The sequence below is a fragment of the Rhipicephalus microplus genome, chromosome 5 (assembly GCF_043290135.1).
Source record: "Rhipicephalus microplus isolate Deutch F79 chromosome 5, USDA_Rmic, whole genome shotgun sequence".
Lineage (NCBI taxonomy): Eukaryota > Metazoa > Arthropoda > Arachnida > Ixodida > Ixodidae > Rhipicephalus > Rhipicephalus microplus.
The window spans coordinates 62,678,374-62,690,654 of NC_134704.1; the positions used below are offsets into that span (position 1 = coordinate 62,678,374).

The window sequence follows — 12,281 nt, forward strand, 5'->3', positions numbered from 1 at the left end:
AACCACCGGTTTTTCTTAACGGGTAGAGGAGTACACCGACCTGGCTGTTTCTGGGTGCTGTTTCTGGCTGTTTCAGTTGTTTCTGGGTGCTATCTAGGTCATCATCATCATCATCTCGATAGGTATCCCCATCATGTTCTGCGAAGGCCCTTGGGCGTACCTTAACCAGCCACAGCCTTCGTGAAATAGCTGAGCATCTGCCGCTGCTGGAGGAGGCACTGGATAAACATGCAAGCACACTTCTGGCCTGGTGCTCGGCAGAACGAAGTTCATAGTCGCTTGAAAGGGCACCCACCCTGTGGGCAATTGGCTGCATGAGACTGCCAGACCTGAAATTAAGGCCATTCATTTTTTATAGACAGATGTACTTTGAAGAGCGGGTGAAAAGTAAAGTTGAACCCCTCCCCCTAAACTCTGCAGGCCACTCTCATGCTGAGGTAACATGCAGGGAGTACCTGTCCGCGGCACCATGGACCCCTTAAGTTGCCCGATGCTGACGGTGACGATCCGCACCTTTGATTGCGGAATAAAAGCCTCGTCGCGAGATGATTTTCGATTTGAGTTATTTGGGTAAGCGGGACAGCCCAACATGATGTGCTCAAATGTACACACATGTATAGCTGTAGTTCGGGCAGTCAGGAGATTTATCCATATATGCCAAAATGTTAGTTGGACATGTGTAAACCCCTCTCTGTAGAAGTCTAAACGTAATCTGTTGTTATCTGATGAAATGCGAATCGGGTGGCGCAAGACCCCACGACCAAAGCGATTATGTGAGGCGGCTTCAACGAATGTAGCCGCAACATGTCCAGCAACATGTCCAGTGACCAGCTGCAACCCCATCACAGATAACACTTTTAGTTTTTGCTAATGATCGCAGTATACAAGGAATATTCGAGTACCCATGCTGGGGCATTCGCCAAAAAAACTGGCTAGCTTTTAAAGACACCTATGAAGTAAACGCTTAAATTTTGTTTATTTAGGACGAAAAAAGGCGTAAATGAAAAAAAAATTGAATATTTCAGCACAAAGCACGTGAAGTTACTTGTGGGCATAAAATATTGGGGCTGAAGAGAAAAGAGAGAAGAAGAATCTTGCCCCGTGTTGAGCACTTCTGTTCCTCTCTACCCTGCTGTTCAACGAGTCGCACAGTTAAGCCAACGACACCACCAATACTGTTTCGTCTGCAGTGGCCAGCACTTCGTCACCGCAGCCTAAAGCGCAAGTACGCGGCCACGCTTGACGTGAATGGCCGAGATGGAGCGACAGCCGCGCACCAAACCTGCCGCTCGGAATACGATGCGAGTCACCATCAAGACGCCGCCCGACAAGAAGCATGGTAGGGACTCCGACAGGCAGTCGCCACGTCGCTCATCGTCACGGCATGCGACAACAAACCAGCTGACCATCCGGGAACGTTTCATTCTCTCCTTTTCCATTCCCCTCATCCTCGTTTCGCTAGGCCTACTGACGTTCATAGCCAGCCACGTCATCGTCAGGATGGTGGCACGCGCCAAGGCTCGCAGAGTGGAGAGGGTAGCGACCGCGTACGTGGAAGTGCTCAACATTTCCCACCAATCGACGGCCACGTCTGAAGCGGCGATAGCGATAACCACCGAAACGACATCGCACAGCGCAGCCGCGCTGCTCAACGCGTCTCAGTCGCTCGTCGCAAGCGGCACTGCTCCCGTGTTTGTCGAAATCTACGTTCGCAAAGGTCACCGTGTCGGAGGCGGCTGGCGGTCTATTACCACAGCGCCCAAGATTCTGGACGACTACTACCCTGAACCACCTGCGGACGATGTGGTTGCGCCAGGCACCATCCGAAGTGCTTCTGACCCAGAGGGCGCAGTAACGCCTGCCGAATTAGTGACTATCGTCGAAGACTATGACCGCGGCAGGGCCATCGGCGTCGACAGTGCTACAACGAGCACCACCGCAGTTCGTGCCATGGGATCGGCGCGTACAGACTACGATAGCAAAGGTATCCCAAGTGTATACCATATGCACTTTCAAAATTATTGTAGCAAGCTGCAGTGGTGATGTATAACGATCATTACGTATAAAGGACTATTCATCTATACTTCGTTAATATTTCGTATTGTTCAGGAAATGAATTCTGTAATCAATGTCGAACATTTTACATATTCCAATAATAGGGGGTTTGATGGACCGTTAACGCTTCGTATAGTTATCAAAAGGCGCCATCCTGGGAACTGACGTGTTAGGTCGGGAGTTCATGAATTGCGTTCCTATGAAGCCAAGTAGGAATTAAACAAAATGAAGCAATATTTCGGAATACACATCGCTTAAAATTATAACTATGACACTGTATTTTAGGATATTAAAGACGTTATTTAAACTAACTCGGAATTAGTTTATCGAACATTGCTTTTCTAATACGACACTTATAAACAGACCAAGACATAACTGTATACGTCCTATGTAACGTTTATATCAGTAATTTTCCGCATATATATATTTTTTTTTGCAGCCAAAGCTTTATGGCTAGGAGAAACGAAAAACCGGCTGGCAGTGGTGTCATAAGCGCTCTTCATTGGCTGTGTTATCAGTTACGTCGTTCCCAAGCACGCGCGCCATTGGCTGCGTTTTCAGTGACGTCGTCGCAGCCGTGGCGCCGAGCCCGCGCGCAACAGTTTCTGAAAGCTCCCCGCCGAGTTGGCTCACGATGTCAGACGCTTGTAACAACGCGGCGTTGCGGTGCCAATGTGATGATTGCGGGAGCGTGTTCGCCAGGCCGAACGCCGCTTTCGGCGGGAGTTTCTCGAGCGGCACATTGGCTTTGGCGGCGACGTCTGTAACCGCCTTTGGTTCGAGAACAAGCGCCGTGATTACCTCATTGCGAAATGCATTTAACCGCTCACCGCATTCCTCCATGATCATGCCCGGCACAATGTGCGGCAGGTGAAATAAACGCTGTGGTAAACCCGAGCGAAAGGTGTGTCCAATCTCATTAAGAAGCACGAACGTGCAACCAGTAATTGGGAAACGCTTCAGTGCCACGTCGGTATGAACGCACTGCTAAACACCGGGGCAGCACGTTTCAGCTTTCGGTGGTGAACCATTTGTATACGAAGTGCTTGGGCAATACTTTTTGTCTTTTTTTTTGGGGGGGGGGGGGGAAGGGGGAGGTTTTTTAGACGTTTCAGTCCGCTAATGCTTATTGCATTTCGTTTTCACATTACGGGTGACTTGTTCCTGCTTCAATCCATGCCTGTATTCATGCAGAACATTGCGTCTGTATTTTTGTTGGCTACTCGTAAAATCTGATATGTTTATGCACATCACCTTGACACACTCGTGAGCTGCACGTGCACATTTTCCTGTTTCTGGCACATTTGCATCGCTTGCTATAAAGCGAGAACGGGCTGGGAGCACCCTCGATCCCACCGTAGATTTCACTGTAGTATTTAACTGAGCTATTTGGTTCATAGCTAAAGCGTAGAATTAAAAAAAAGTAGTAGAATGAAAAAAAGACCGTAGGAGCAAGAACGTCGTTGATCGACAGATGGCGTCATTTTGTACTCTTTGTTGCTTATTATATATGATTTCAGTCATCCAAATCAGGCTTTAGATGTTTTTGTTGGAAATAATAAACGTAGGGGGAAATTCGGAAAATGATTGCGTTTAGCGTGGACCACCTGATGTCATTGTTGCAGGAACAGAAAGAACGGACGCTTTCTGGAAAATGACTTCCCTCCGCACTGCCGCTGAAACAAAGACGGGGGATGTCACCGGCGCGGAAGGTCACGAAATTGCCGTCTCCGGGAGCGCCAAACCTTCTGGCATATCGGTCAGACCCGCTAAAGGTGTTCGTGATGGTGCTGAACCTGCAGGATGGAGCACGTCTGGCGCCTTCAGCGGACACTTCGATCCCTACAACAATTGGGACGGAGGCACGGGACCATTCCCCACAGACTATTTGAACGAGACAACCCGCACTCCAACGCACACCACTGTTTTGCACGCAGCTAGTCTTTTCGACGTTGCTCCGATCGACGACGACATCTTGGTCGGAACCGCAACCACCAACATTGACGCAGCCCAAAACGGGACGGGTCCATCCCCTGCAGGCTATTTCAACGGGACATCCCGTGCCCCATCATCCACCACCGCTTTGCAAGGAGCTACTCTCTTCGGCGTTCCGTCGATCGACAATGACATCTTGGTTGCAACCGCAACCACCGAAGTTCACACAACCCAAAACCGGAGCGCCTTCATCAGCACGATAGATCAGACAGATATCGTCAATCCTGTGTCACGCCTGGTAATCACTCGACCGGAAACAAGCAGTGATACTGAGAGTACGGGGACACCGATAGGCACTACGTCAACAGCGATCACACCGGTGGAGCTAGTGATACAGCAAGCGTTGGTGCCAGTGAAAACAGCTGCGCCGTTGGCTAGAAGTACGCCAATGAAGGCGTCCGAACAACCGCAGGAAAGCACTACGGGAACGATGGACGTGAGAGCCAAATCGGTGCTCACAAGCGCGACGTTGGAAAGACGCGCGCGCTTAGAGACAACCATGACAACAGAAACACCTGAGAAAATGGTCACAGCTCATATGATCATAGAAGGCTACAGCGCGATACCGAAAGACCAATTTCGCTCTGGAGCCCTTTTCAACAGTACTGGACCGGCAACATCCGGTGTCACTTCCCAGATCAAAATATTTATAATCAACGAAACGATCGACACTACAATCCGTCCAGTCAATGCTACGTCATTAAGTTCAAGCCAATATCAAAGTTCTGCTTCTGGTAGCACACATGTGGTTATCAGCAAAAATTCAGCTAATTACGACGATCATGTCGGGCATCGCGAGACCGGTGGCTCCGTTAGTGAAATCGCAGGAACCGTCTCACGTGCTAGCGGTCTAACTCATTTTCACGATATCACAAATGAAAGTTCAACTGAAAAGTCCAGAAGCCCAGGCACTGGCAACAAAAGTACGAACAATGTCCGTATGGTTGCTACCGCAGGAAACCATACTGTTAGGGGAAATGATGTTGACGAAGCGGATGGTGGTAAACAAACCAGATGGAGCAGCGAAACAAGCGTTCACGATGCAACAACATTGGGCGTTTCTAACGACTTTAGGGCAGAATCAATTGTTTCTCGAATTTACTCTGCTACTGAAATTTCGTGGAACAAGACTTTCTCCGAATCTGAACGAAATCCAGCCATAAACGGCACTGGTAGACCGGTAACAAATGAATACGGTTGTACAATAGGCAGCAGCTTGTACACCAACAGAGGTGCACTTTCCAGAAGCACGGATCGGCATGCTATGTCGATATATACTCCAACAATTGGTCGTGTCACATTTACGCGAATTAAACCAGCCAGTACAAAACTAACGAAGCGCACAACAAGCAATCGCAGACAGAGTACTGTTACGGTACAAGCAAAGATGATTTTGCCCGGCTTTGCAAATGTCGACAGCTTGTATAATAAGAGAGACGTGCTGTCCATGAGTACAAATAGGCAAGCTATGTCAGTAAGAAATCCGTCAGTTGGTCACGACGCACCTGCGCAACTTGCACTAACCGAAACGGACCTAACAGCAATGTACGCAACAAACACTCAAAAAATGATCGCTGATGCTGTAGTGCAAGTAAAGACGATGTTGCCTGGCTATTTTCGCAGCGGAACACGCGTAAATCTAGCCACAATAGTTTCCAGTGGTGAGCCGACTGTACCCAGGTTCTTGGAAAGTTGGGCTTCAAGAAGGCAACGCAAGGCACTGTCCAGTCCTGTCATCTCCGAAACGTCGAGCACTCCGAAAGGCTGGAGCACACTTGTACCTAGTGTGCGCTCTCACAGCTTCGAATTGAGATCGGCTGTTCGAAGTTCCGTTTCCCTGCCTGTCACGACCAGTCCACCTACAAGGACGCAGCGCGACGACCGATTTACGACCACTACGTCACCTACCGTCAGAATTGGAACTAAGAGTTTGGAAGCTACTGTTCTTCCAGATGTTCGCAGCTCACGAGACAGCACGAACAGATACGCCACCATTCCCGCTATGACCATCCAAAGTGGGATAACAGGTAATCGAGTGACTCCTGTGACGAAACCAGCGATATCTACTCGGGAAACGCTCGTGCATAGAACCGCTCGACATTCTGATTTCGACGACAGGACGTTGGCTCCTTGGATGAAAAGCAGCGTTGTCCCCACTCCATCGAGCGCTGCCGGTACAACAGTCGAGGTAAGTGGGAGTCGCTCCATTGAAACCGGCGAAAGAACTGCAGCGGTCACTAACACCGTAACAAATGGCGTCATCGGAAGTACCAGCTCCCCCGGTGACAATGCTAACATAACCACAACAGGAAAGGCGGAAGAGCGCCAGCCCCTTCTAACTAACGTGGCTGCTAGTGCTCGCCCAAGATCACCATTCAACTTTGCCAATGACACGGTGGCTGTAAGCGATGCCGATAAAGAAATCGCCGAGGCTGAGAGTAACGGTGACCTCAGTTTCACAAGATCTACCATGGCGGTAAGCCTTAGTGTAGCATCGACGCATAATGGTAGAGAGAGCGGGGGCATAGACGCCAATGCACGCAACTTCCAACTCGGAGAGCCCAGCAGCGAAGCCCCGGCAGTCACTATGGCTTCTCCGCTAAGACCCAGTGAAAATAGAACTTACCCTGCATTGCGTATCAACAGCGCTCTCAATGCGAATGCGTCACCGATCACAACGAATGGTAAAGGTCCTGTTGTAGACTTTGCAAATGCGGCGTCTAGTGGTGTGAAATACCTCACCGCTTGGCGCATTCGAGCCGCACCAACTCGTCATTCTGTGTCCATGACGGCCAGCACAGTTGGAGCCACCGATGATGCAAAGCCGAGAAGCTCCACCCAAGATGCCAGCGCGGCGATCTTTCCGGCGATGATCATCCAAAGTGCGATCACCAGCAATGGAGCGACAGCTACGCCAACACCCGCTATTCGAGTTGCAGTACATTCTTTCGGTGTAAAGGCTCCTCCTACTGGGCTGAACAACAGCGGTGTTGGTACATCCGCGCACGCTGCAGGCACGCAATCTTTCACAAGCGCCTTCGAGGTGCGTCGGTTCAGGCAAGACGAGGTAAATGCTACCAACAAAATAATTCGACATGCCTTGCACATTCGACCCGCTTTGACGACACACCCGAGGCAGGTAATCGCGAGGTCGTCCGCAGCTTTTCATAGATCTATCCCGGGTGGGTACCCTAGGACCCCCCGCCCAGCGGCCAGAAGATTTCCGGCTATGCTCGTTCAAGCTGCTTCGAAAGGCACCGGCGTGTCGGAGCAAACAAAGCCAGCCACTGACATTCACAAGACACTTGTGTATAATCTCGCTGACATTAATGACGCCGACACGAACCATATTCGCAGCGCACGTGCCAGAAGGATTACCATCGTGGACAATTCCTACGCACCGTCCGTCAAGGCCGTGCATGAGAATCCGAGGCACATCGAAGAGCGCAGTAGCAAGACTGCACCAGCTTGGCGTATCATTGACCCTATTCGAATGGACAATCCAAGCCCAGCCATTCACAGTCGGCCCGTGAACAATACGTCCACTTCTGGAAGGGTCTAAAAATCTCCTTCCGTCGTTTCGTTTGCTTCGAGGTGCCGCGACAACCCGTACGAAGCCATCCACTGCAAAGGTCCAGAACTTTAGCGTTTTCGAAACTCTACCACCTCACTATAGAGTGAACGAGTGTAAAATGAATCCTTTCCGACTTCGTACTACCACTCCAATTAACCTGCTGGAATACATAGCTGGCGCACTCTGCTGTTGACTGGACGCTGCTTCTGAGACAGCAATTGGTTTACCCAGCGCAGCTAAACAAAGAAGACGGCAAAAATGCGCTGCTGGTACGCGCAATGATTTATGTATAATGGGACCAATTAGACCTGATGTCAGGCTTATAACTGTTTCCGTTTAAACTATTCATTAATAAAAGTGATAACGTTATTCAGTATCTCTCTGTGTACGCAACAAATTTTGGCGACATGTCCGAAGCGCTATAGTTGGGATTCGGTAAACAACTAAACAGAGTTGTTACGTAAGACATTTTGCGTAATTGACTGCTTGTAAGTAATTACGATTACATGTAAGTTTGCAATATAATAGATATTTTTTAAACTAACGTACCGGACTATTCCATTCAAATTCTTCCAATTGAATGCCAGTAACAACTTTTTATGTATATATGAAGTTGTGAAACCTGCCTTCTACGGCAATTCTTGTCTCGGGAAAATCGCGAACGGTCTGGGACCTTCTCTCCTGTCATATTAGAGGGATCCCTAGAGAGCCTATTTTTAATGCGATAGCGTTGAACATCTCATGTAGCAGAAATTTTGGCGTTGGTGTCGGCGTCATTGGCTGTGAGCGAAAAAAATCTTGTCCATGACCGAAAAATCAAGAAAAAGAAAAAAAGAGATAAAAAAATTCCGCATTCGAGGGAGCCTCGAACCCAAACCGTCTGCCGGGCAAAAATATGTTCCCTAATATAGCTACAAGACCTGAAAGTGCTCTGAAAAAAAAATTAAAAAGAGCTATGTCTCCTCAGCGCAAAAGGAGTCTCCTCAGCGCATAATATATTGGCTGGCAGAAGCACAGAAACGCGCCGGGCTTCACGGAATGTGTATCGAGCAAGGAGCGGGTGTTTTAAATACCCAACCATTCTAAAGCGCTGTCATATTTCCCCATCATTAGCAGCAGAACCGTCAACAATGTGAGCAGCTGCGTAGGTTCGCGCGTTGCTATATACCGACGCGCATAGTGGGCCCTTATAGCTGATTCGCATTCACGCACTAACAAAAAGTGGTGGAGTGGGCATTTAAAGAATGTGCTTCCAGTAGGCAATGAATGATACTTGGAAACGGACAATGTTACGCGCATAGTCGTTTGCTTCCTCACGGTACGGTTGAAAGATGCGCCGAGAACCGAAGCAGCCTAGTATACGTAGGGCGATGAGCGCGAGGCCAGACTACGCTATCGCGATTTACTTTTGAAGGCGGAGATCAAGCATCCTGCAGTTTTTTAACAGTCAAAAAGAAATTATATTAGCCAACATTCCATCGTTATGACTAGCAAATCAAGTCTCGAACGAGGGTTAGAAACGCAGCACATCTGGCTCATGCAGATCGAGGTGCAATTGCTTTAGAGTAGCATGTGCCAGGTATGAAAACTTGATCCTTTCTGTTTCTTTCTTGAGAATTAAGTTTCACCTCCATCGTCCACTTTAACATAGCGGATTGTGATGATGATGATGATGACCTTCCTCACTGGCTCACGTGCACCCTGGATATGCCTATGAAAAAATTACCTTAAAAATTTGACACGTGTATTTTATGTCTATTTAGAATTTTATCAATAATGAATACAAATTGAATGGCTAATGAATTCTGCCGCTTGCTTGGTTCGACACTTCGTTCTTTTTTCTTTACAGCGAAAGATGTCATTAGATCACAACATGGGTCGCGTGTGCACCGTAGTTGTCCGACGCCGCCGCCGTTAATGTCCGTAACCATTATCGCACGAAATAAAAAAAAAACTAAAAAAACACCAAAGACACCATGAGATTCAAACCATATAGTTTCCTAAAATTAACTGGAGGGGTCTCTGGCGCTCTGATCGTTCAGGGACCATGGGAATGATGGAATGATGGGTAGTACATGGATTCGCCTAGTCTTCGTACTAGCGAGTGGTGAATCGCACTTGTGGCTTCGTTTATTGCTGTGTTTCGGTTTTGTTTCGAAGGAAAGAACGATCCCTTTTGAACTTCGTGACCTGATTCGAAATGGAAAGCCTAAAAGAATAAAGTGGCAAAGCGCGACCGCTGAACATTTGCTGATTTTTGCTTCGTAAGAAAACAGCTTCAAGCTACACGAACACACACGGAGCCAAAAGTGTGAAGATTAGACAAATCCGTGTACTACCCATCGTTCTCATGCTCGCCAAAGCGCCGTGCGTTGCAGCTCTCATAGACACTAGCGCCAGAGTTCCCTCTAGTGTACATTTATGAAACTCTATGATTCGAACCTGGGTCCCCTGCGTGCCAGCCCAGTAATATACTACTGAGCCACGTTGGTTCTCAGAACTCCATTGCAAACTGACGTCAGGCATGCTTGATGTCAGGAAAATAATCACGTTAACATGAGTAATAAAGCGTTTTAGAGCAGGAAAGGAACAACCAGGTGTCATCTATTGCGAATTGCGCAACGAGTGGGACGTCACATATGCTCCTACCCAAGCTGGATCTTGTTCACCTATTTACTATGACGCATACGCACTGTGTAAGATTGAGATTATGAAAGCTTATGGCATAATTTTTTCATGATCGTCAGCCAGAGCGCACACACAAAAAATATTGCACAGTTTCTTGCAAGTGTGAAGCGGGTACGACGTTTGTCCAAAGAATGAAGAAGGATGTCATAGTGAATTCCTTCCTACTACAATATGATTAATGGCGTAGTGTGTACCCTGAAAAAGTGCTTGCAGTAGCAATTCAAAAAGTAATAAAAGAAAAGGCTTCTGAAATGGCACTTTCCCAGCTTTTGCTGTGACAGTGCTGCGCGTCTCGTGCAGGCCTGGCGTTTTTTTTTTTTCCAAGTGTAACAGCAAAATCTTGTGAAGTTGTGGTCTTTGAAGAAATTTCGCTGATGCCTTCCGATTTAGTATTTGTCTCAAAGCGCCATCCACTTGATGCCCACGAAAGTCCCGAGCAGTCTACAGCAGATACATATTCGTCCGCGCGAGCCCATGCATTTCACAGAGCTGCGTAGTTGACCTTGACGCACGTCTAATGTGCAATCGACTAGCGTTGATGGCGTGCTCATGCATTCAGTGAATAAGCCCCTGTTATAGCCCAAATGGGGCTGACAGTATAATAAAATGAAAAAAATGAAATGAAATACAGTGGCATGAGTTAGGACACACTTTAAAACGGTGCCGAGTGTCACGGGTGAAACCACGGATCTCTGCGTAGACGCCGCCTGGGTCCAAGGACTTCGAATGGCCACCTGAGGCACCGCCATCATAATTGACGGAGGGTGCGAAGGGACAGGTGTTCATCCTTTCTTCCCCCACCTTGCCCGGAGAAAACTGACGGACTTTAAATAAAGTTTATTCATTCATTCATACACAGCTTCAGTGAGAACCCTTCCTTTCAAAAGCGATGCTGAATCTACAAGTAAGCAATTAAAGAAAGAAGCGACAGGTCATATTTGAAGTAATTTATATATGCAGCTGCTGAAGAAATTTTGTATGGTACTGCGTCTCGCTCGTCGAGTATTTCAGGTCCCAAGAAAGATTGATGTGTGGGGTTTAACGTCCCAAAACCACCATATGATTATGAGAGACGCCGTAGCGGAGGGCTCCGGAAATTTTGATCACCCGGGGTTCTTTATCGTGCACCCAAATCTTAGCACACGGGCCTACATCATTTCCGCCTCCAAGGTCCCAAGAAAGAAAAGAAAGGAAATAGACGGGTATGGACAGGTTTGTTAACGCACAAACATGACATTGTACCGCTTTTGTGTTGTGATAGTGTCCTCAACGATTAGGTATTTCGGCGAAATTCAAAGATCGTGAAAGAAAATTACGTGAATGAAGTTAAATAACTGTTTTATAAGCAATTTGATTCTTTTCGTCCCAGAGAGGCGAAGAAACTGAAACCAACTGCCATACTTTTTTGAGCCGTCCGAAATCAGCGACCATCGTACGAGGCATCGATCGACTTCGCACCTTGGTTGCGTAGCTTCCATTTGTGATTACAGCACGTATGGAGCACGTGCGTTAATGAATGCAGAACTAACACCACAGCAATCATCGTCGTGAACAGTGACATGATTCTGGTCGACTGCTAGTTGCGCTCATCGGTGCTTCTGTAACGGTTTCTCCGGTGAATTTCGTTGAATATTCATCACAGCCTGACTACGCCCACTGCAGAACAAAAGCCTCTCCTACGTTCCACCAATAAACTTGGTCCTTAGCTTGCTGCGACCATTTTATATCTGGAAGCTACCTAATCCCATCTGCCAACCTCACTTTCTGTCTCCCCTCTACCCACTTGTCTTCTCTTGGAATCCACTCTGTGATCCTTAATGACCGGCGTTAATCTTGCCTTCGCGCTATGTGCCCTGCCAATGACCATTTCTTCTTCTTGATTTAGACTATGATGTCCTTAACACCCGTTCGTTCCCTGATACATTCTGCTGTCTTCTTGTACTTTAGGGTCACATCTTTCATTTTCCTT

At 47.8% G+C, this 12,281-nt stretch overlaps 1 protein-coding gene across 1 annotated transcript; it reads left to right on the top strand.

The window, feature by feature from the left end:
* Positions 1–1,257: 1,257 nt before the first annotated feature.
* Positions 1,258–8,000, top strand: LOC142817490 (uncharacterized). Its single transcript, XM_075894506.1, has 2 exons — positions 1,258–1,984; positions 3,681–8,000. Exons 1-2 carry the CDS (start codon positions 1,258–1,260, stop codon positions 7,610–7,612), a joined length of 4,659 nt encoding a protein of 1,552 aa, XP_075750621.1. The 3' UTR covers positions 7,613–8,000.
* Positions 8,001–12,281: the final 4,281 nt, after the last annotated feature.

What these genes read in the sequence shown, in the direction of transcription:
- LOC142817490 (XM_075894506.1), top strand. Translation starts at nt 1,258, where the DNA reads ATGGAGCGACAGCCGCGCACCAAACCTGCCGCTCGGAATACGATGCGA. An exon ending in TACAGACTACGATAGCAAAG is followed by an intron (nt 1,985 to 3,680) that starts GTATCCCAAGTG and finishes TCATTGTTGCAG; the next exon opens with GAACAGAAAGAACGGACGCT.